The sequence below is a fragment of the Solanum tuberosum genome, unplaced genomic scaffold (genome assembly GCF_000226075.1).
Source record: "Solanum tuberosum cultivar DM 1-3 516 R44 unplaced genomic scaffold, SolTub_3.0 scf00040, whole genome shotgun sequence".
Classification (NCBI taxonomy): Eukaryota; Viridiplantae; Streptophyta; class Magnoliopsida; order Solanales; family Solanaceae; genus Solanum; species Solanum tuberosum.
This window is the reverse complement of record NW_006238964.1, coordinates 488,291-513,195: the sequence shown is the minus strand read 5'-3', so window position 1 is coordinate 513,195 and position 24,905 is coordinate 488,291. Positions and strand designations below refer to the sequence as shown.

General features: G+C 34.7%; 3 protein-coding genes across 6 annotated transcripts in view; all 3 read right to left on the bottom strand.

Moving 5' to 3' along the window:
* The window catches only part of LOC102588758 (alanine aminotransferase 2-like), an 18,615-nt gene extending 8,688 nt beyond the window's left edge, over window positions 1-9,927 (bottom strand). Inside the window, exons 1-15 of one of the 4 annotated variants that reach the window (XM_006342835.2) lie at window positions 9,493-9,926; window positions 8,690-8,740; window positions 8,536-8,586; window positions 8,307-8,372; window positions 8,168-8,229; window positions 6,730-6,808; window positions 6,543-6,647; window positions 6,333-6,443; window positions 5,958-6,095; window positions 5,712-5,786; window positions 5,408-5,528; window positions 5,082-5,236; window positions 4,424-4,498; window positions 3,909-4,112; window positions 2,923-3,319 (exon numbers count right to left, since the gene is read on the bottom strand). In XM_006342835.2, the coding sequence (XP_006342897.1) occupies window positions 3,203-3,319; window positions 3,909-4,112; window positions 4,424-4,498; window positions 5,082-5,236; window positions 5,408-5,528; window positions 5,712-5,786; window positions 5,958-6,095; window positions 6,333-6,443; window positions 6,543-6,647; window positions 6,730-6,808; window positions 8,168-8,229; window positions 8,307-8,372; window positions 8,536-8,586; window positions 8,690-8,740; window positions 9,493-9,720 (1,638 nt within the window). In that variant the 5' untranslated portion in view covers window positions 9,721-9,926 and the 3' untranslated portion in view covers window positions 2,923-3,202. Of the gene's footprint in view, window positions 1-998; window positions 1,061-1,143; window positions 1,210-1,353; window positions 1,405-1,513; window positions 1,565-1,798; window positions 2,195-2,922; window positions 3,320-3,908; window positions 4,113-4,423; window positions 4,499-5,081; window positions 5,237-5,407; window positions 5,529-5,711; window positions 5,787-5,957; window positions 6,096-6,332; window positions 6,444-6,542; window positions 6,648-6,729; window positions 6,809-8,167; window positions 8,230-8,306; window positions 8,373-8,535; window positions 8,587-8,689; window positions 8,741-9,492 lie in introns of those variants that run through there. The other 3 variants (XM_015306728.1, XM_015306729.1, XM_006342836.2) reach the window with 3 other exon arrangements.
* Window positions 9,928-11,378: 1,451 nt separating this feature from the next.
* LOC102588428 (pectinesterase 3) lies at window positions 11,379-14,545 on the bottom strand. The gene is made up of 2 exons (XM_006342834.2): window positions 13,181-14,545; window positions 11,379-12,232 (listed from the first exon to the last, which is right to left on the bottom strand). The coding sequence occupies exons 1-2, from the start codon at window positions 14,202-14,204 to the stop codon at window positions 11,547-11,549; spliced, it is 1,710 nt and encodes a 569-aa protein (XP_006342896.1). The 5' UTR covers window positions 14,205-14,545; the 3' UTR covers window positions 11,379-11,546.
* Window positions 14,546-16,527: 1,982 nt separating this feature from the next.
* On the bottom strand, window positions 16,528-20,402 carry PEST2 (pectin methyl esterase). The gene is given in 3 exon segments (NM_001288040.1): window positions 16,528-17,508; window positions 19,230-19,901; window positions 20,019-20,402. Coding segments are annotated over 3 exon segments (1,731 nt in total). The 5' UTR covers window positions 20,386-20,402; the 3' UTR covers window positions 16,528-16,816.
* Window positions 20,403-24,905: the final 4,503 nt, after the last annotated feature.

Genomic DNA, 24,905 nt, shown 5'->3' with positions numbered 1-24,905 from the left:
GGTGGTCAGGACCAGGGTCGTCGGGACAGCCGACAGGGTACCAGAGGCGAAGCTCGGGGAGGCAGGTTAGGTGGTAGATCAGATGCATCGGGCAGAGGTGCTCAGGGCCATTTCTACGCAGCCCCGGCGAGGGCGACGGCTGAGGCATCTGACGATGTCATCACAGGTACGCTTTTATTATGCCATCAGCCTGCTACAGTATTATTTTGATCCCGGGTCCACATTCTCGTATGTATTTGTTTATATTGTTATTTGCCTACTCTTGTTTAGTTTCTACCCTCAGACACATTACTTGTTGTTCCGGGTTAGAGGTTGGCTTACCTACTGGTGGGTTATAGTAGGTGCCATCATGACTTGAGAAATCGGGTCGTGACAGCTACTCTAGTACATCTGATCTGACAGCATGGGATTTGTGATCATAATGGGGATGCTGCCCATCAGCCCATGGGGGACTTGTATGTTCTACATGTGCACTGGGAATTCTGTGAATAATGGATGATGGGGAACTTCCAATTTGTGTGAAGAAGGAATGCAGCATTAGTACCTTACAAAACATTTGATCTTTCATAAAAAAGACAAATATTATAAACTTTCCAACTAGCTTTTCCATTTCCTTTCTCAACTGAATGGCTATAAACATATCATCCTACGTTGACAGCTCACTTTCATCCTCGTAGTTCATGTTTCCTCACTTGCAAAGATTACAGTAATAATCACTTGATTTTATAAGTTGGACATTTGAAATAAAAGAATACATTCATTTAACTTTGAATCTGACTCCTGCAAATTATTCACTATACGATATTAGGATAAAAGATTCCATCACTAGTAGCAGGAGATTTAACCATACCATTAGAAAAATACAGGGGGAAACATTTGTTTTATGGAAACTAGTCATGTCAATTCCAGATAGAGATTAGACACCTATGAAACCGTAGGTACATGATCTGTTTCATTGAACTACAAGGTGCACCAAGGTTGATAAACAAACTTCATCCCTGAACAGAGCTTTTGTTTCACTTCTGTCCAAAAGAAGTGGATGGTCACATAACGCAAGGACCTAATAAAGAAAGCTCCTTAGAAATCATTCTATTGAGATTAAAAAAGGAAAACAGAATGTAGAGTCAAACAATTTATTCCCACCTCCCTAAAGAAAGAAATAGGCTTCTGACCCAGGGAATGAGGATTCCCAATATTGCAGTATAAGATCTGCATGAATTAGAGAATATTACAGAAAATGACTAGACAACTAACAAAGCTCCAACTCACTTATATTTAACTTTTTGTTAGAATAATTCCTTAAGATATGCACTATTAAAACTACAATGGTAACGAAAAACAAAGTCTACGTACCTCATTAAAGGGATGAGAGCCTGGATTCTCCGTGAGGTCTTGCTGTAATGTCTGCATCACAAAGAACACCTTCAATGCATGGTAGATGTTTTTTTCAACCAAAATAAGCTGAAATTAGAGTGACATGGGCTGCTAGTGCAAAATTGAGCTTGGGAGCTACCTGAGCATGGGTGACAATTTCTCCGCGGATAGCATATGCGCATTTCAAAACCTGAAACAAATAAACAACTACCTGAGCTTAGCTCCCGTTTGTCTATTCACTCAAAAAACAGTGTTTGATTTTTCGAAAGAAATTTAGAAGATGAGTTTCGAAATTGAAAAATGAGTTTTGACCCGTTTTTGAAGGGTTTTTTTTGTCAATCACAAATTTTCATTTTTTTTTTTTATGTCTTGTACTAGATGACGTGATTGGACCTTGTAGTGGAAGTCAAAAGAAGAAAAATACCTTTGGATTAAGGTCGTTAAGGGTGATAGGAGAGGATGAATAATCGGAAGCCATAGAAGGAAGAGATCATGGTGATGAGTGGAGAAGCGGCAGATGGAGAATAAAAGGGAAGAGGAGCGGTGCGGTGCTGCAACACGGAAGTAATTGGAGACGAACAGGTGGTATGGTATTGCTGATGAGAGTATCACAGTCTTTGACACCTATCAATCTCTTTGTTTCCCTCTTCTCTACTCTCTACAACTTAACTTCTACCTGAATTTGTCCAACTAGAACTAAAACTGAAATAAAAGGATTAAACTAAATATGACTTCAACACCAACAGCTATGTACCACCCGTCAAGCTTATGGAACAACCTCCTCAATCGCTAATTGCTTCGGGTTCTAATATGAGAAACCGTGATTTGTGAGATAGTAGTATTTATGGTAAGTTGCTTGCCTTCCTCTCAAAAATTATATCTTTCCGATGTTTACATAAGTTAATAAATGTATATGATACATAATTTATATCTTTACATTTTCGCTTTAATTTATCAATTCTGAAGGTTAATTGTTTAGCTAGGTATAAATATTTGATACGAATGAACATTTATTGTTAAGTTAATGTCATATTTCCTTTTTAATTGATATTGCTATTAAGAACCTATATATATTCAAATCAATAAAGGATTGTCCAACTATAGAGTGCATATTGAAATTTCTATTTTCATGTGTTGTGGATTGGAAATATAAAACTACATGTGTTGTATGAATTAGGTGCACATGGCAAGTTCAAACCCTACAACAAATAAGAACTCTACATTTAAGTGGAAAACGAAGGAAGTAAAAAAATAAAAAAAAACTACCCGCCTTACACCATAAGTCTTCGAAAATTTCTCGGCTATCAGAATCAAAAAAAAAGAAAAGGAAACACAGCCTTCTCTAAACCCACTGCTCTAGTGCTCTTGCGACTAAAGTCATGCTGCATATGCAACTATAATCCTCAGACTAGATATGAACGGTCAATAAAAACGAGGTTATAACTTGCCCAGTGGTGATATAAAACTGGACTTGGTTGGCTTGAATATTACTAGTTGCAAGTGACACACTGCCTGCGTTAAAAATAAGATTGCAAAAAGACCAAGACGTTTAAATTTCAATTAACCATGTTGACTTTGGCTAAAGCTTTACCTGCTTGGCTTACAAAACAATCTTCACATTGATCATCTAGGAGAGAGGATCAATGTCAAGTCAAGTACAAATAAGAAGAATAAACAAACCCCAACTTGTATGTGCCAAACAATCCTATATCAGCTTTCACTACTGAAACTTACCTGTTTTTGGTGATAATGGAAATAAAACATACAAAGATGGCTTATTAAAAATTATCTATGATCAAGTCTCCAATAGAATGTACCCCCAGACTCCTTAGCCGCGGAATTCATCCATGAACTGCTTATGGAATTCTGTAAGACGAGATACAATAGCTGGTATCTTCTCTTCTTGAGGTAATATTGTGCACCTAAAATGCCACGTTCCAGGACGCTTCATGGATGTAACAAATAAAAACAGATTTAGTCAAAACGAGCAGTTCTCAATAAACAGTAGTGTAACAACTACCCCTTAGTTCTCAAATTAAAACAGAGAAATTTTAACATCTACCAGGTATGCAAACTAATCAGTGTCTTGACAAAAGGAATGTTTCTCGAATAAGACAAACCTTGACTGCAGAAACAGTTGTTGTTTCTCCCATTGAAAAAAATCCTCCAAATCTGTTTTGCCCAATAACTTTTCAAAGTTCATTTTTCATTGAACCCTTACGAAGGTAAAGAATTTTTTTTCCTTTTAAAGGTAAAGATACTAAAACTCTTTAGGAAATGCTTATTAAGTTGCTTGTTGATCTTTAATCAATCCCAGTGAAGCCATGTTCATTTTTTAAAAATTAGTGATGGTCTATCGAAAACAACCTCTCTAGTAGGGGGTAAGGTTTGTGACTTGGCGTACACTCTACCCTCCCTAGACCTCAATTATGGGACTACACTGGGTACGTTGTTGGTGTTGTAGTGATGATAGTTACCAACCATATTAATACTAGGAATATCATGATGCAAGTGGTGAAAAATATAACAATCACCTGGCCAAATCCAGAGCCTGGGACAACAACAATTCCAGTGGCATTAAGGAGGCGCCGAGCATAAAATGCATCTGGTGCAGTTTTAGCTTCTTCTGCTGCTTTTATTGCTTTGTTGGGTAAGTTGATGCGTGGAAATAGATACATTGCACCCTCTGCTTTATTGCATGTTACTCCCTCCAAATTGCTGAATGCATCTTCTAGTGTCTGTTGACAAATTAGTCAAAATTTTGCCAGACACAGAAGAAAAACAAAAAAACGTACCAATTAGAGATATAATTCACCAAAAGTAGGCACAAAATTTAGATGCCATTTTTGAAAAGTTAAAATAGAACTCTAGAGGAAATTAATTTGGGACATCTCTATTTTAAGAAAATTTCAGACATCATTTTCGCTTCCTACTTTAACCAGCCTTCTTTTCAGATGCAAGGTACATGATCCAAAAACAATTCACTACTGCACCAGAAAACTAGTTCATTATTTAGTCACCACCAGTTGGATATGCCGATTCTACTGACCTTCGCACGTCTTGCCAAGGATGAGAGTATCCCTTCTTTTTCAGCAGCAAAAGATTCGTATGATTCATCACCCACCTGCAGAAATCAATAAAGCAAGTACTGATAGTTAAGTATCTATAACACGGAGAAAAGGAACCTCCGAACATGCTTCTAAGTTAATAGAAAAAAAGCTGTCCTTCCACTTTAAGGTGTCCTTTTTCCCTGCAGTAATCTCATTTGTTTTGTACATTTCGTCACTTCAGATTATTCAAAATTCATATTATCTCTCTTGCTCTGGTTTATATTGTTTTGCAGTGATCTGAAAAAGATGTGTATGAAAATTTTGATCATGCTATAATCATACCAACATGATTAAAAAAAAAACTCCTACCCTACATCTAATTCCCTCATGCAATTATCCTTAAACCAAAATTCCTATTTAAACGGTAGCAAAAGATTCAGAAACAACTCGACAAAATTAACAAGAAAGTCATTGAGCTACTCGTTCTGGGTATAGAAAATTGCTACCACTTCCAAAATATTGTATTGATGAAGGTGGACACTCCACTCCACTTAACAACTGAACCTCAATCCAAAGCTAGTTGGGGTCAGTCTCAATATCAATTTCACTCCTTCAGAATGCAATGTCCATGCGTTACACAAACATAGAATTACCAACCTTTGGAGGGCTCATGACAAGGCTTGCAAGAATCTGACCAGAAATGTTGGAACACAGATTGACAGATGCCACTTTGTATATCTGTTCCCTTATCTCAGGGCTAAATCCAGTAACCTCCATGTAACCTCCTCGCTTTCCACACTCTCCATAGAATCCTAAAGCCAGTAAAGAATATTTGCAACAGACAAGGATTAAAAGATCAAAAATATCAGATGCATTTGTAAAAATGAAACCCTCCCCTTCTCCCCATAACTTAGTGACATACAGACAAACGAAAGAGAAAGACAACCAACAAGGGGGGGCTGGATTGAGGCAGAAATATCTACCTTTTGACACAGACTGAAAAGAAACTAAAGAGATGTCCTTTTCTCCAAATCCCATAGAGCGCGCAACTTTCTTAAATGAGTGGAACTGCTTCTCAGGCACATAAACATTTTCCTGATACACCTGCATGAGTTCCACAAGATAAAAGAGGACTAATAATTTAGAATATTAATAATTGCACAATCTCAGGAATGGAAAACATTGTGAACCCTCCCAAACAAGTGGAGATTCACTGGTAAATTGCCATGGAAGCAAAGTAATTTATCAGAACAAAGCAAAAAAGCATCTAGAGGGGAATAGACTCACTTCATCCGCCAGAAGAACAAGGCCTTCTTTCTTGCAGAATTCCACAATTTCTCGTTGGTTAGCCTCAGCAAGAACCTAAGGTATACAAAGAAAACTGTTCATGTCATTCTGAGATATTATTGGGAAAGGGCAGATCAGCATTTTCCACCACAGTTGGTTCTCATTAAATAACATAAATCACATACTCTATTTTTTAAAAAAAAAAAAAGAGGTACGATGAGATTCCAAAATCTTAAAAAACATTACCTGCCCAGTTGGGTTGCCTGGATTGATCACAGCCAAAGCCCTAACGTTAATCCCCTTGGATTTTGCAGTTTTCAGCTGATTCTCAAGCTCTGAGACCTCAAGTCCCCATCCGGTTTCCTCATCAAGATAATAAGGAACCTAAAATACCAGATAAAAGCATACATAAGAGGATGCTGTTTGGTTACCTTCAACTGAAGAGTAAGTCAATCAGGTCATTTTTCATTTAATAATAGGTTACAATAATATCTTCCACAAGTAAGCAGGTTAACCAAGCTTATTAATATATATCTTTTCTATAAAGATCTGGTAGTTGCATTCAAAGACAACTACACAACTAACACTGACCAAACTATAAGTTGAAGCAAATGCACTTACGAGAGTGCCACCATGGAGAGCAATTGAAGCGGAATAAAGAGGATATTGGGGGATGGGACAGAGAATTCCATCATTCTCTGACCCGATGAGCAACTGCATCATCATGTGAACCTGAATAGAAGATGAAAACCCAACATTATAAACATCTTGCTATTCTTTTAGTTACTTCTTCAAAGTTGTACAAATAACTTTATGAGATCAAACATTTACCGCAGGGCTTGCACCATCAGTCAAGAAGATATCATTTGGATCAGCAGGGAAGCCATCACGAGCTTCGATACCAGAAGCAATTGTATCACGTAATCCTTTGATACCCTAGATTTAGTAAAACATAACAATAAGTTCTATGATTTTACTGGCTGCAAATCTAGGACAATACGATAGAAGATATAGTCACCTGACTGTGGCTGTATGCACCTGTTGCTCTACCAGGAATTTGGTCGAGGATCTGGAAAGCTCGTTCTATTGAATCCGCACTACAAAGGTAAGAGAAAATGGAAGACATCAAAATAACAATTTCACACAGTTTCTGACTGGTTGTATGAGACGTAAAGCATAATTCACAAAAAGGTAGGAGTTTGATTATAGCCAGAATCATCAAACATTTTTTTTTTTATGACAAGGGAAACCCGCAGCCGCTACCCTTTGGGTGCGCACAGGGTAAAACCTCGCTCCTATGCAATAGCTCGCAAAACCACACAGGATAGGTAACCTGCACTAGGCAAGCCTGGTGCGACGAGCTCGACCCAGAAGGCAAACCCCTTGCTTGCAAAAGCAAGGGGTTTCGAACTTGAGACCTCCAACATGGAAGTCCCAAGCTCAAACCACTGGGCCACCCCGAAGGGTAGAATCATCAAACATTTTGAAGCTAATATGTATACATTTTGAAGCTAAAAAGAAAAAACAATACCCATAGAAATTAGGTGCAACTAGAACAGAATCATCAATTATCTCAAAAATATGCAACTTAAAGCTTCTCAATCATCATAACCTTCCACGCCCTATACATTTTACTTTTGTCAGGCCTCATGAACATTACTTGATATATCAAGTTGACATGAAATAGAAAACTCAAGTATATGTTATCTGACAGCAAGGGATTTGGGTTCATAAATAAGCACCCACAGTATGCCCATCGCCCCAAGTTGCATGCTTCTCCTGGGACTTTGCATTTTGGACATGTGCCCAGGGAATTCTATTGATAATGAACGAGGAACTTCCAATTTGTTGCAGAATGAAAGCAGCATTTAATAGCAAACTGCAACAGTGTCACCAACACCTTCTTTACAAGCTAAATAATTGCATAGAACTTTGGGGGCATGAAAAGCTTTTGTATTATGTCTCTTTTTGTAAAGATTATGTTACCCTCATGCTTTCTCCAAGGAATAGTGATGAACATTTCATCTTACGTTAATGGCTGTTTTCACCAGCATAGTAAACTATTGATCACTTGCACAAATTATAATAAGTATCACTTGGTTTTAAACCTTGACATTTGACTTAAAAGAATTAAAAAGAATACAATCATTGAAATTTGATTCTTACTAAAAAGAATACAATCATTATAATTTGATTCTAACTAAAAAGAATACAATCATTAAAATTTGATTCTTACTCCTACTGCAAATTATTTATTATACAATAGCAAGGACTAAAGGTTCCATCTGTAGCAGCAGACTTAACTGTACCTTGTTTGAAAAATACAGGGGGAAATATTTTTTCTACGGAAATTAGCCATGTCAACTCCATTTCTTCAGACATCTATAAAAACGAAGGTATATAAAATGTTTCATTGAGCTACAAGGTGCACTGAGGTTGATACACAAACTTCATACCTGAACAAACCTTGCGTTTCACTTTTGTCCAAAATAAGTGGATGATCACATAATGCAAGGACCTAACAAAGGAAGCCTCCTTAGATGCTGATCTATGAAACAAATAAACATAATGTAGAATCAAAAACCTTATCCTCACCTCCCTAAAGAAAGTAATAGGCTGCTGAGCCAGGGATTGAGGATTTCCAATATTGCAGTATAAGATCTGCATGAATTAGAGGAATGAGTGCAGAAAAGATCTAGACAACAATAAAGCTCTAGGTCACCAATATTAAGCTTTGTTAAAAGTGAAAGAAGCAAAATTCATTAAGATATGCAATACTATAGCTTAAATGGAAACAAAAAACCAAGTCCAAAAGAATTGCTACCTCATCAAAGGGATGAGAGCCTGGATTATCCTTGAGGTCTTGTTGTAATTTCTGCATGACGATGCATCGCACAGTACACCATCAATATATTGTTTTTATTGCAAGATTAAGCATTCAACTCTAGCTAGAGAGTAAAATCGACTTCCAAAACTACCTGAGCAAGGTTGACGATTTCTCCGCGGACAGCATACTCACATTTCAAAACCTGAAACCAAAAATGAGTTGTAATACATCAAGTCATTTGACTGTAGAGGCCATAGTAAAATCCTACACCAGAACAGGGCAAAATTATAGTATTCACGCCAATGATCTAGGGTCAAATCAGATGTGATGCTTAGCGCAACAAACATCACAAATCATAAACACCCCAATTAAAACAAATAAACTATATAGACGTCACATACACTACTCGTTGGTATAATAATTTGTAGACATTACTTGGTATCAGGCTAATTAAAGTATGTAAAGAATAAATAGATGAAAAATATTACACTTTTGGGAAGAGATTAACCTATAAAGAAAACATATAAACACAGAGAAAAGCCAAAATTAAAAAAGTTATGCGGTGTAAACTCTTTCCTTTCTGTGGACAACCTATCAAATTGGATCACAAGTATTTTTGAATATGTCGTTACATCAGGTACATGTTTCGCTTTTCCATTATTTTTTATTTTCCTGCTCGTGCCCGGATAGAGAATGGGCACAACTTCCCTTCTCCCCGTTCAACTGTCCAAACAGGCCAGCCTAAAATGAAAATTCTTAATAGCCGAAGTAAGGGACTTTCTTACTGGAGCATACATAACGGACAAGGACCAATTAAATCAATATGTAAAGAAACCAATCACGAAACACTTGAAAAATCCTTAAATTGGGTGAAACTAAAAAAAGCTCAAGTCAATTAGAGCATTAGCAGAAAAATAAAAATTCAAAATCAACCGTTAAAAGAAATAGGATTACCTTTGGATTAACGTTGTTAAGAGTGATCGGAGTGGATGAATAATCGGAAGCCATTGAATCAGAAGAAGTGGATAAAAAACGAAGAACAGCAGGTGATTGTGATTGAGAAGAAGAAGAGGTGAGCCGCTGCAACACGGAAGTAGAAGTAGTAATAGGAGAAGAAGACGAACAGGTGGTCCTGCTCCTACTGATGAGAGTCTTGGCTTTATCAGCTACGAATCTCCGCATTCTGGATTTGGCGAACAGTGGGCGGAGAGTGAAGAGCGGCAACTTTTTTACCACTTTTCGCAGCACTTTTGACTTTCGGCCCACGTTTTTGGCGGAGAATCAGTACCCTTTGACTCGTGAGGATAGTTTCGTTAGGTACTTTAATAGAGAACTAATCTATGGGTATTCTGTCGATGGCGACTACCCAATCGCCGCCCCCTGTATCAAGAGATATGGTATCAATTTTTTTTAAGTTTCGTATTAATTAGAAATCAGTAAGGTTTGTGTTCTTTGATTTAATATTAATATTTATGTAATTAGAAACTAAACTATATAATCTTACTATATGAAAAGAGCACAATGTAAGCAAATCTTGAATTTATTTTAAAAGAAGATCGGTAGTTCTTAATAGCCCCTCGGTTAAAAAAAAAAAAGGAGTCCAAAGAAATCCTGAAAAAGAAATAATAGAAGTACAAAAAATAACAGATAGAAATAGAAAAGTAATTATATATAGCAACGTAATATGATAGTCGAAATACATGACAACACATAATAACATAATTGAATGACCAATAACTACAGAAGCAATACTACATCTACTAGTACGGATGAATAGCAAGATAACGCACTACTACCTACTAAATGTTTATCCTAAATATGTGTCATTCACAACTTTCTATCTATAGGTATGTCCTTGATAAGTTTAAACTTCATGTCATGTCATACTTCTATGATCTACCTATACCTTTTTTTGGAACCATCCATAGTCAACTTCCCATACCTTCACACTAGGGCATTGGATTATGTACTCTTCACATGATTGAACGATCTCAACTTTGTTTTCTGCATCTTGTTCTCCACCAAAATCATTCCCCGAGTAATTTTTTAATACATGAATTCTTCCCGTCCAACAAAAAAATAGTTTTTCATAAATTCTTCTAAGGTTCTTCTTTTACGTCTACTAAACCATTTTTTAAATTCTAGATAGGCGTGAATCGTGATCAAGTCATCTTCATCCTAATCAATTATTCCCTTTGTCCCTAATTACTTCTCCATTTTTTTCTTTTTTAGTTATCCCTAATTACTTATTCATCTTGACTAATCATGAAAGAATAAAAAATTTTTTACCTATTATACCTCAATTAATTACTTTGAAAAAGGTACAACTTCTTGAAAATCTTTAGTTTTTAATTCATCAACTTCATAATTAATAGGGTAAATTAGTAAACACACTATGTCAATCATTGTTTTCTTAATATGTGTACCAATTTAAAAGTTGACAAATAATTAAGGAAAGAAGGTGTAATAATTTAAGTTCAATTGTTAATAAATAATGAGTATGAAAAACTTTTCGAAATGACTATCCTTCTTTTAATCCTAATTATACACTCGGTTCAAAATCTTTACAAGCGATCACATGAAAATTATAAATCAAGCTAAGTGAGAAAATTCATTGCTTTCCTCGAATCATTGGAATTAGATCAAGAGCATATCTATCGAGGAATTGACCGAATAATTACTGCATCTTATTTTAGCTGTTTTTTTAATAGTTATCAATACTATCCAAGAAAGACTAGGACAACTAAGGAGCCTCCCTTTGTTGACTTGTCTCAACTTTTCTCATTTTGTTCACAAAGCTTTTATAATTAATAAATTAAATTACAAGCAACATTTGTCAGTTTTGTTCACAATGCTTTTATAAAACATACATGATCTTACATACAGGTTAAAAGAATGTCACTGCCGGAAAAAGAAGTGGACTTTTTTTTCTTCAAAGAAAAAAGAAACTGAATTTTTTAATATACTTCCTAGAGAAGCAAACCCGTGTTAATTTAGTCCATACTTTTTTATGTTTGCAAGGTAGAATCAAAGACAACTGCTGTCTGTGGTAACCAAGTATCGCCTTGTATGAGAGACGGTACGGTGTATTGGGCCGCCTGGTCTGAGGTAATGCTGGACTTATAACCGGCCCATGTGACCCTATGGGTCACAGATGCACCTGGGCCGGTGTTGGCATACTCAGCATAGAAAATGGTGTTGGCTGGCTCCACACCACTGACCCATTCAATCCAACCAAGAGGATTCAAGAATGCACCAATAGTGGACTCCATGATTACTGTTGTAGAGTAGTCCTTCCAGGGCCTGCCCAAGTATGTTAGAGCTTTCAGATCATCCAATGGTGAAAGATCACACTTTTGAATAGACATGCCTGTATTCTGATTTGGGTCTTTTTTGCCTTGGGCCGTAATGGTCACAAACTGATTGGGTAATGGTTGTCTGGGCTGGATTTTACAACTTTGGAAAACAACCGCAGCGTTACCAAACATGAAATCGATTGTACCTGTAATGTCACATTCGCGGTAAAATTGACGGTTGGAGTGAGCATAGAGGGTGTCCTGGAAGGCATCAAAGGAGCATCGATAAAATACAGATTGATCGGACCCTGAACGCATGGCCACTGCCTGGTGCTTTGCGGCCCCAGCGGTGTTCTTGAATGTTATGTCTCTGGCAATGAAGCCTCTACCAGCAACAGCTGATACACGTACAAAAATGAACCAAATTATTTAATTTAACCAACCAGGTAAAAAAATTGTACCATTAGCTAATTCCTCTCATTTTCAGCAAAAGGAATATTAGGCTAAATACAAAAAGAGAGGGCAAAATGATAAATGAACAATTAATGATGTCAATTGAAAGCCTCAGCTAACCACTCCACCAGTCGGCAACTGAATTCACATTGGGTGGCAAACTGAGACATCAAATCACATGGCGACAAACAAAAACCATGTGCATTCTGATGACACTGAATCAGTTAGATAAGGCCATCAAAGCCCACATGCCAACACACCATATGACCATAACATGAATCCACGAGTTCACTAAGCATTGGGATGCTTAGTTCAGGATTAGATATTTTGAGCATGAACAGTATAAAATATGGGTCAATATAGAGTTAAATAATTCACTGGGATGAGCCTAGTTATCATAAAAATAAATTTCATGTCTAACTCAATTCAAACATCAACTCAAAAAGCGTGTATCATCGAAAATATCTTTTAACTCATCGAGGATCATCAAGTTGTAATAAACATTTAAATATGTACAACCGCAAAAACAAAACAGAAAAGATCAAAGTCAATTTCTTAGACCAACCTACCTTTTGACAAAAATCCTATAGAACCAGTTTTTAAATAATCTATTGCTAAAATCTTAAGACTAAAAATTTTCTTAACAAAAAACGTTGACCCTTTCTTTTAACCTTGTAGTACAATTTTAATCAGCAACTAGTAGTTTTTAGAACTAGAAGAAAGATCTAAATAATTACTCTGAAAACATAATACAGTTGGCTAATTTAGTACTTGACCATGCAAATTCAATAATCACCCCAGTAATCTTGAATTTCTATAACTAACAAATGAAATGAGTTTGTATTTTGTGTGAATAATCGGTGCGAGAAAATTTTTATTAAATGAAAACTTACCAAATGTGGCCGTCTCAAAAGTGGGAGTTCCATCGATGAAGTTCAAGCTGCCGGAAATAATGGTCTTAGTTTTGCCATCGCCGTACATCATGACATTCCAAAGAGACTTATCCATTCTCACTGTCTCAACATATTCACCTTCCTTCACATATATCACGAATATCGTTTTACTCTTTTTCGGCACCATTTTCACTGCTTCTCCAATAGTCGTAACATTTCCGGAACCATCACTTGCCACTGTCACGTCCGGTTTCGGACTAACCTCCTGCATAAGTCTCCGGTCAGCCGCTGCTACCCATTCCGGGAATTCCCCAATGTTCAACAATTTCCGGTGAATCGGAATATTGAATTTACCTAGAATCCCAAAAATGTTAGCCACAATAGCTAAACTGTTGCTGGTAAATTCAGTCGAATTTTTCATTAACAGCTTAGCGTCGTTCACGAATGTGGCATTCATTTCTTCGAGTGCGTCCAAGCAAGTCTCCTGATCTGTAAGCGTCGAGCTCAACCAAGTTCTGAGATCATCGATTTTGGGTCCTGAAAGCAGTTTTGCGCCTCCGTTCACTTGCACCGATGAAACAGAGTCGTTAAGTTTATCAATTGCATCGTCGAATACAGTCTCGCAGACTTTCAATGCCCTTTGTACTTTGGGTTCTTTAGTCAATTTCCCCCAATTCTGCGGTCCAGAAGACATATTCTTGACCGCATCCATGGCGATTTTCAAAGAAAGTACAAACAGCGTTTCTGGATCAGTGATATTTGAGGATGATAAGCTTGATAAGCACGAATCTTTGTACTCAGTTAAGCTACAGAGAACTTCCAGGGATTGAGCAGTAGAAGAGGTTTGTTTCGAATCGTTGTTTTTGTGAACAACAGTTCCAACAACTATGCCTACAACTGCAATAAGGAGAAGAATGGCAGAGACAATTAAGATAATGAGACGCTTACGGGTTTTCTTCCTGAAAGCTTGTTCTTCCAACTCATCCACTTTGCCATAGCCTTTGAAAGATTTGATTGTATCCATTGATGAAGAAACTGAATGAATTTCTGAGTTTGTTTTTTTTTTCTTCAGATTTTGTAACTTGTAAATGGGGATGTTGAGTTTTTTGGAATATGAAAAAAATTTGTATTGAGATATCTTTTGTGTCTGGTTCTGAATTCTAATTGAAGGATGCCATTTTTATACAAAGTTTAGGTGACAAATGGGGCTTCACTTTTTCCGAGATGCTTCCATGTCGTTAAAGATCTCATTCCTGATTCCTGAATAATTTAGTGGCCCGACACAACTTATCATTTTATATTATTAAAATAACATGATTGTTATCTTCCGAGTCTGAGTTCCATCGTGAGCACAATAAGCAACAGGAATTAATAAGTACAGAGTTTACGTTATAGGTATTTATTATTTTTAGTCTAAGGATTTTTTTCTAGATATTTTGAAATTCATAATCTTATAAGTAAATTTTTATCTGATAGTATAACCGGAACTTGGCATCTTGCGGAATACTTAGTATACCGGGCTTACTTTATTATTATTTTTGTGTAATTTGATCACTCTATCGTGTGACAGGTATGCATTTAATTTGCAAAGCAGAAATAATGATATTAGCTGGCCTGTCTGTTTCTCTATATTTTGGGGATGATTTGGATGGACTTTGTCTAAGTAAAATATCTTACTTCATTCGCCTCTCATCAATAGCTTGATGGAGAGCCAGCAGAAACCCATACACAGAATAAATAGCATTTGAACAAGAAAAATATACAATAATTGAATTTTCACAAAATACATATTGTCTATTAGCATTTTTAATCCTTCAGTTATTAATAATTTTAAACTCTGGTCATTATGATAGCTAAGTAAATCACATTGAAATATTCACTTTTGATCTCTTTACTAGTTAATATTCATATATTTACAATAATAATTAACTTTTTCCACTTCTGAATTGCTAAGTGTAATGATAAACTAATATGCAGCTGGAATGATGGCAATACGCGGCCGGCAAGTCCAGTGTGCGATGAAGGTCAATGCAAATGGAAGGAACGGGCCGCGTACGCATGCCGTGTGCCTTAAAAATTAAGCAGTGGGTGGAAATGTTAGTAATCTAATCCAGCACAATGATGAATAATACAAGTAATATAATGTGTGTGATCATTTTTAGTGTATACACATGGAAACAACAAACCGTTAAGAAGGGGTGCATGTGTGGATCCCATTTGAGTTTAGACAAAGTATCATTTTTGTTGCCTCCATTCTCCGCTAATTGCGCCTTATAACATTCTTTCTCTACTCATGTCCCTCATCTATAGACTATAAGTTTTTTTTTTATCCATTAGGTGTTTTGTATCTATTTTAATTTTTGAGGCCTAGACTAATTTCGATTCACGTTGCATAAATAGAAAAGCATTTTCTACTTAGATTTTTTCATTCACATGATTCAAACAAAACACATCTTATTAAGAGGGAAGGAGTCATATTCCTGATAAGTCTTACTTTTATTGATGTACAATTGTCTTTGTTTTATACATAATAGAGTACATCGACATGAAAGGAAATAAATAACTAGTAAGGGAAATATCCACAAATAAGGAAAGCTAATAATATACATTAAGAGGGAGATATCTCTACACCAAATAAGGAGATAGCATTGAAGAGGAGGATCTGCATAGTAGGAATATGGAATATTCCTGATATAGGTAACCACAAACCTTGATGGTTAAGATTGGTAAGTTAGTATAGACTTTCCAATTATACATAGATAAGTGTTAAACTATTACTTAACCAAAATGGAGAATGTTGATCAAGAAAGAGATAGGCCATGTTAATTGGTTTAAGATACCTTCTCTCACATATGGACTTGATTACTTCTTCACTATATGGGTTTTCTATTGAACATGTTGTAAAATTCCTACTAATAAGAAAAGTAAGAGAGAAACAACTCCAGGCCCAAGCCCACCACATATATAGCAGAATGATTCAACTGGTCTATTGTTAAAAGGGTGAATTCCTTTTCATTTCAACCCCATAGCGGGATGGTATAAAGTATAAACATATTTGGAGCTGATCTTAAGGAGCTGGTATACTACCTAAAAAAAACAATTTAGATGGACATTTTCTATGTTAAACAATAAAAGTTCATCACTAATTTTAGTTGACAATGGATTATAAAAGGAATCTCGTGGCTTATACCTATTTATTTTAGTGTACTCAAGGATTTTGATTAATGCATATTGATTTGTTAAGATACAGTTTATTATTACTTGAGATTTAAGGGAATAATAGTAAAGAATAAACCGTCAGCAATTGGAGACGTTAGGATATAGGCCAAGTATAAGCATAAATTCTCTTTTTTTTTCTTTTGCTTTTTCACTTGAGATAAACACAATAGTTAATATTAACATGTACAATACATCACTGAAATTCGTCAACACGAATAGAAGTTGATAAAACACAATTCCAATACTCCAATTCGTGGATGAATCTTGTTATTTTTGCCGTCAGCCAAATGGCAATGCCAATGCCCTGCACCCTAGGTCTCCACGGCTTGATCAAACTAACCACTTCTCTAAAGAAAAATGGCACCAATAATAAGTAATTGAAACAAAATAGTACTCCCTCGAATATCATTTTACGTTTCAAAGACCAAGAGAAAAAGGGAAGCCAGTGGAGCTCAACCAACTACCTCCAGCAATGAAACTGCCAGGAGTATAAGCTTGGGCCTCAGTTGAACTTGTAATTACCTTATGCCCTTTCCATTTAACCCTTCCTGAGGTCGCTGCTCCTGCCCCTGTATTTGCATACTCACCATAAAACAGAGTATTCAATGCAAAATTCCCATTCCATTCATGCCATCCAGCAGGCTGAATCACGTCAGTAATCGACGATTGCATGATCACAGTCCTCGAATACTCTTTCCACGGCCTTCCTAGATACGTAGGGAAACTCTTCTGCACCGGTCTCAAATCAGACGTTGCACCAATTCTACATTTCTGGATAACAATACCAGTGTTCTGGTTGGGGTCAGTTCTTCCTTGGGCAGTAACCATGTTCTTTTGGCCCGAACCAGGACGCCTGGCGTGAATATCACAGTCTTGTAAAACAGCAGCACCATTTCCAAAAATAAAATCAACGGTACCAGCAACTAAACATTGTACAAAGAATTGACGATTGGAGTGGACATAGAGGGTGTCCTGATAAGCTAATATGTCACATTTATAAAATGCGGACAAATCAGACCCCACGCGAAGTGCCACGGCTTGATGCTTCGAGGCTCCTGCTGTGTTTTGGAAGGTTATGTCCCGGGCCAAGAACTTTTCCCCCACCGCGGCTGCATGAAATTAGTTACTATGTCATTTCTGTTTTGGACAACTCATCAATATTAATAAATGTATATATATATATATATGACAATTGTCATGTTACATTTTGAAAAAATATCTCAGCGACTAAAGTACAAAAACAGTGGAGGGTGTCTCTCCTCTATTATTGTTAGCAGCTAAGAATGTACCCGTGAGCTGTTCTTATCGGACCGTAATCAAAGGAAACGATTATTATAGGCCGCTGCCAATAGAAAATTATATACTGTAGTAAAATATTACTCCGTACAAGGGGAAAATAGATAATCCTTTTTCTATGAAGTATTTAAGGGAAAGGGAGTGCAACCCCAGCTGGAAAGCAGATTCTAGTGATCTATATCACAAGCTGATAGATACACTACTTGCAAAAAGTGGCTGACAAATCTATATCGTTCTGCCATAAGATATGCCTTTTATCCAACCTTTACAGACGTGAGATTCGTTACACCAATAATGTACAAGTAGGGGTATGTTGTTTGGTGACAGATAAAAAACAAGAGTATTTGGTTACAAGTGTTAGTTAATCTTAAATTATTTATCTCTCTATTTGTAGTACAATAATGAGATAACTATATCTCATATTTGTACCAAACAACTCTTAAATTCTGCACAACTACTACCAAACAAGAATAGTCTACTACTGAACTAGTAATATTTAGTCAAGTCTCATTTAATTATTATTTCTCCTTTTAAAGGTAAATTAGTGAACTTCTTTTATTAATTAACAGTGAGAATAAATCAACCTAAATGCTACTCACTTGACAAACTTTAGAGTGAAGTACTATATATGGACTGATGATGATCCTAGATAGTAGCTTAGCAGTACCCAAGTTCTGAATGAACCATATGTTTATTTGCTTTTCACTTTACTTGTTCCTACCTTATCTATAAAGTATTAAAGTAAAAAATTATATTATTCGTAACATTTAACTCTACCTTATATAAGTAGTTATCTATAAAGTATTAAAGTAAAAAATTATATTATTCGTAACATTTAACTCTACCTTATATAAGTAGTTATCTATAAAGTATTAAAGTAAAAAATTATATTATTCGTAACATTTAACTCTACCTTATATAAGTAGTTATCTATAAAGTATTAAAGTAAAAAATTATATTATTCGTAACATTTAACTCTACCTTATATAAGTAGTTATCTATAAAGTATTAAAGTAAAAAATTATATTATTCGTAACATTTAACTCTACCTTATATAAGTAGTTATCTATAAAGTATTAAAGTAAAAAATTATATTATTCGTAACATTTAACTCTACCTTATATAAGTAGTTATCTATAAAGTATTAAAGTAAAAAATTATATTATTCGTAACATTTAACTCTACCTTATATAAGTAGTTATCTATAAAGTATTAAAGTAAAAAATTATATTATTCGTAACATTTAACTCTACCTTATATAAGTAGTTATCTATAAAGTATTAAAGTAAAAAATTATATTATTCGTAACATTTAACTCTACCTTATATAAGTAGTTATCTATAAAGTATTAAAGTAAAAAATTATATTATTCGTAACATTTAACTCTACCTTATATAAGTAGTTATCTATAAAGTATTAAAGTAAAAAATTATATTATTCGTAACATTTAACTCTACCTTATATAAGTAGTTATCTATGGGGTTACGTTGAGATAATAATCTCAAATTAAAATTTGAAATTAATTGTAACTTACCAACTGTAGCAGAGTGGAAGGTAGTGCTGCCATCTTGCACATTCCTACTTGCGGTAATTATTGTATTGCTTCTGCCATCTCCCATAAACATAATATTCGTCTTCTTCTTCGGCACATCCACATTTTCCCTGTAAACACCTGCTTTTATCCTAATCACATACCTCTTGCTACTCTTCTCCGGCGCTTTCGCTACCGCCTCCGACACCGTTTTGTAATCTCCGCTTCCGTCGGCCGCCACAACCACATCCGGCGTCACCGTCGACGACTGCAACAATCTCCTGTCGCCGGCGGACAACCACTCCGGCCACTCGCCGCTATCCTCTACTAACTTCCTATTGCCCGATAATTTCATCTCATTTGCAATGTCGGTATTGGTCATGTTACAGATCATAGCTAAAGCATTGCTGCACATTTTTTCCACGTGCTTTTGGCCTTTCAGCAAAACCTTGCGGACCTTTTTATCGGCCTCATCGTGAGAGAAACCGTCGAGGCAAGTTTCCTGGTTTGTAATTGCGGAACTTATTAGAGTTTTCAGGTCTTCAGCGTGTTCTTTCAATGATTTTTTGTTGGGATAAAGTTCCAGATCTGCTACAGCAGTGTGGAGCTCGTCGAGTGTCTCGTCCATCGTCTCCAGGCAGTCATGCAGCGCAACCTTTTCCCGTGGGGTTAAACCTATTAATTAAAACAAGATACGTTGAGATGACCGAGAATTGGTATATATATATGGCATCAATGTGTTTCTAAGAACATTAATTTTTATAATATTAAGTTTAACCTGTCGAGACATACCTTTCCTAGTTTTGATGAGTTCCTTGACTGCATAGTAGTTGCGTCGAACGGCCTTGACAGTGATATTCAAGGACAATTCAATCACATCTTTTTGGCTTGTTACTTTTTTTGAGAAATCAGTAACATTTACAATTGCAGAGTAACACAGTTCGGGGTGTAGAGTGTTGCTACACGCAGATTTTACGATGGCATGAGCTGAAGAGGATATGGCCATTATGTCTGCATGATCGTCGGAGTTATTCGAACGAGATTTAACTCCGGCGACTATTCCAATTACTGCTGCAACGAGCAGGACTGAGGCAACAATGGCCAAGTAGATTTTTTTCTTCCTTTTAGAAAAATCAATTTGTTTGCCGGAATCCAACATTTCGGCGAAAAAATCTTTGACACGTGTCATTTTGGATGAAGAAATTTAAAGGAGAGTTGTGGAAAAATTGGATCGGAATGGTGGGGGTTTTATATCCATGAGTCACGACATTGGTCCTAATTTCAACATTTCTATTTTTTATTTTTATATTATTAACTTATCGAAAAAATATACATACGCTATTTTTCTGAAATATGAGATTCAAATTTTCAAAAAAGACAGTATGGCATTTACGTGGAATAAATTTGATATATATTGAATTATTGTTTTTGTTATAATGTAAATTTGCATGTATATAATAATAGATGCATGTGAATGGTGGGGAAGGTATCGATACTTTTCTTTCGTTTGATTACTTTTGGAAAAAATTCTCGTTGTGTGACTCGTGCCTTTATCTAATTTTAATCAATTATTATCACTCCATCATTGATATTTTGCAAAGTGAAATGATTAGTTGAAATAATAAATTTTGTTAACAGAATAACAAGTGGGTGAAGCAACAAAAAGAAATAAGAAAAACTTTAGCCTGGGCCCGGATATTGGACATCGTAAAATTGGAAAAAATTTAGTATGGTTGAGGCCCAATTAATAATAGTTGTGTGAGGCTATATTCAATTTTTGACATTTGAATTTGTGGGTCCCATTTAAACACCATACACTCTCTCACCTTCATTTTTTTAAATTCCCCCATTTTCCTCATAATAAGTATTTTACCTCTCTCTTATTTTTAATAGTCTTAAATTTTTATTTTCCAAAAGTCAAATAGAAATATGTAAATTAATATCAATTCAAGTTTTAGCCTTTTTTTTCCCGTGATTGCTAATATGATTAAAGAATTAAACTCCACTATAATTATAGCCTTCTTTTCTTGATTTATATATTTTTTTGGTTGATTTTTTTAGACTTATAACTTAAATTTTCAACAATAAGTGCAACACCAAATACAAAATATTTCTAAAAAAATAATTGAAGAACGAGTGATTTTAGAATACTTATTATGCTCTCACTTACACATTGGTGAGCTTTTTTCGGTATAATTTTTAAAAAAGAATTTAGTTTTGATTGATGACAGTTGAATTAACTAATAATGAATAATTAAAGGACTAAAAACCAAGTCATTTTGAACATAAAATCAATTTTTAAAATAATCATAATAAAATTACAAATCAAACTAGAAAGTGAAAAAATAGAATTAAATTTATATAAAGGTAACACCTAGATTACAAATAAATAGAGTAAAAATTTAATTTTACACAACACACACACATAAATTGAAGTAAATAAAATTAAAAGAGGGAGATATTTTTATAATCAGTTTGGTGGTTTTTTGATTTATTTTTACTTTGAAACCAAAACTGATTATGTCAAAAAAATTTAAATAAATTGAAGTAAAAGAAATATTCAATTTGACTAAATTTTTATTTAGTTCGATTTTCGATATTCAATGAATACTTCTTAATACAAATATAAACTGTGTGTGAATTTTTCATTCAAAATTTATCTTTTAAAGGTATCCGATCCTAGGGATTTGATTCAATTTTTTGAGATGTAAAATGAAATTTTTCAAAGATTTTTTTTCTAAAGCTACGAGGAATAATTATATTTTAATTGAATTGGTTGAGAGGTGGCAATTTTTTAAATTGATTTAGTTGAGAGATAGAAATGATTAATGGGAAAGAAAGAGCTAATCAAGTTACTAATTAATAAAGAGCACAAAGAATTAAAAAAAATGGTGAAAAGAGAGGAATATTGAACAGAGGAGCTAAAATATTTTGGAGGCAAAAGGGGGAAATTTGCAAAAAAATGAAGGTGAGAGAGTTTGTGGTGTTTAAATGGGACCCACAAATCCAAGTGTAAAAAATTGAATGGAGTCTCATACAACTATTGTTGGTTGGGCCTCAACCATATTAAATTTTTTCGTAAAATTGATAAAAACTAGATGTTCATGCCTAGTCTATTTTCCTAGTAATTTGCTTTTTTAGCATGACACTTCCCGGCAAATGTTCATTAACTAGCTTGTTTGTTTTGGCCTAATTAAGTGTTTTAGAAATTTTTTAATTAACTGCTAATTATGGAGTAGTTTAGTGCCTCGCCTAAATTACCAAGAATCCAATTGTTTACTTCTTTGTGGTATTATTTCCCTTTTAATCTATCTATGAAATTGTTATATGTAAGGGTGGACTTGGAGCCTTGGAGGGGGCGAGGGTGCTCACCAGAACCTCCTTGACCAAAAATTACATGATATATAAAGTTAAGAGATTCAAAATTCACTGTCAATGCTATCTTAAAGTAAAGCTCTCTAGATTAGCTATAAGTAAGGTTCTTCTAGAGCTGGAGATGGGCGGCTAACTTCTTCAAAAATTGGGAATCCACAAGAAAGAATAGGACACAAAATAAAGATCTAAACTTGTTCATCGGATGAGATCGAGAACCAAAAGCCATCTATCAAAGAGTGAAAAAAGATCGATAACTAAAAAATGAATGTTTTTTAGAAATATCTCTTAAGCTTCATGCTCAATTAAACACCGTTATACAAAAAAAAAATAGTCTCTTCCATCCATTCTACTTGTCATGTTTATCTTTTACACTCTTTAAAAAGTAACTTGATAAAAACTATCTTATTAATTTCATTTCGTATTAAACTTTTTTTATTACATTAATTCCTTTCACATTTATTAAAATAAAAGATAATGAATTACTCAATATTTTAATATGACAAATATTTTTCCAAGTAACAAGAGTGGAGCAACACACAGGAGACGGCTTCTTATAATTGAGAAAAGCCGCCAATCAAGACGACGTATTCCTCGAAAAAATTGAGTGTTGATAAGGAAAAATCTAACAATAAGACAGACTAAATGCTTTTGTAGAGATTGGGGACCAATTGTTGTTAGATATTGCACGTATTCTTTTATAAATATCCAACAGTAAAAGGATCCAATGGGCCTATGAAATTGACTGAACAGAAAGAATCAATTTTACAGGACAAAAAATATAGTCTAGTTAAAACAAAATAATGAATACTAATGCTAATTGCCGCGGCTTTTGAGTGAATTACAAAAAGCCGCCAGTACTTGATCTTTATTAGGAGCCATGCTATTGCCAGCCACCCAGCATAATGTTTATTCTCCTGAATATTATTTTATACGAAAACAATATTCCCTTCTTTTTAATATGTTAGGTGTGTCATATTATTATCCTTTTTTTAAAAATAAATTATCATTTTTCTTTGTAGTAATTCTTCAATTTTAACTTTTCACATGATAAATTTATAAAATTAAAAGATATTTTAGTATATTTCACATTTTAAATTTAAGATTATAATTTTTATTTTCTTAAATAAAATTGAACAACTAATTTAGTGTATTGATTTTGATATATGTGTACACTCGCTTAACTATCTTGGTCTCTCAATTTTCCCCAAAATATCAGAGGCCATATATCACATATCTTTATTCAAGAATGGTGAAAACCCAAGAAAGGACAATATAATCACATCAGCATTGTACTCTTTGAGGTGTGTTTGGTAGTGAGGAGAATATTTTTTTTAGAAAAAAATAATTGTTTTTTATCGGAGAAAAATCTAAAATGCCTCTCAACTTTTTGAATTGGTACAAAATTATCCTTCATCTACCTTTCGCCCCCCTAATACCCCTGACGTCAACCATATGAGCCAGAGAGTTAATATCGAAGGTATTTCTGACCCAAAAGGTTGACGTCAAAGGTATTTGAGGGACGAAAGGTGGATAAAGGATAGTTTTGTACCAATTCAAATAGTTGAGGGGCATTTTAGACCATTTTTTGAGTTTTTAATATCTTATGGTTAATTGATCAAGTGTTTTAAAAAATAAAATATTAAGAAAAACATGAAATAACTTTCTTGGTAGAAATCGGAAAAAAAAGTTTCATAAATGATGATTTACACACGCTCAACACTCATGGTCCCCCCCCCCCACAGTACCCCGACCTCATAATGTTTTTTAAATTATACATATAGATATTTTTAGTTTAATTTTTTCTTTTTTTTTACAAATATTTTTTGAAAAAAAGTAAATTTATTTTCAAAAGATATATTTACATATTCCTTCATATTAAATACACCTTATTTTTTCTTGATTTGTTTCCATTACCGATAATTAAGTGAAACGAATGATGATAAATTTTTGAACAACTTTCACATATAGCAAACACAAAATTTATATTTGTATGCTATATCAAAATTTGCATAATTGTGCTCCATAGCAAACATAAATATGTATATTTCACTATACATATACAAAAGAAAGCAGTTGTATAATCTGCTTTGGTATACATATACAAAAAGATCAATTGAATACAGTGAGAGAGGCGAGTGAGCGAGATCTAGGAGAGTGGCGAGCGAGATCTGGGAGAAGGGAGAGAAGGGAACGAAAATATATGTATATATACAATTTTCTCTCGCTTTATACAAACACAAACACACTTTATACACTTGCGTTTGTATAAAAAACGAGAGAGGCGAGGGAGAGAACAAGAGTGGC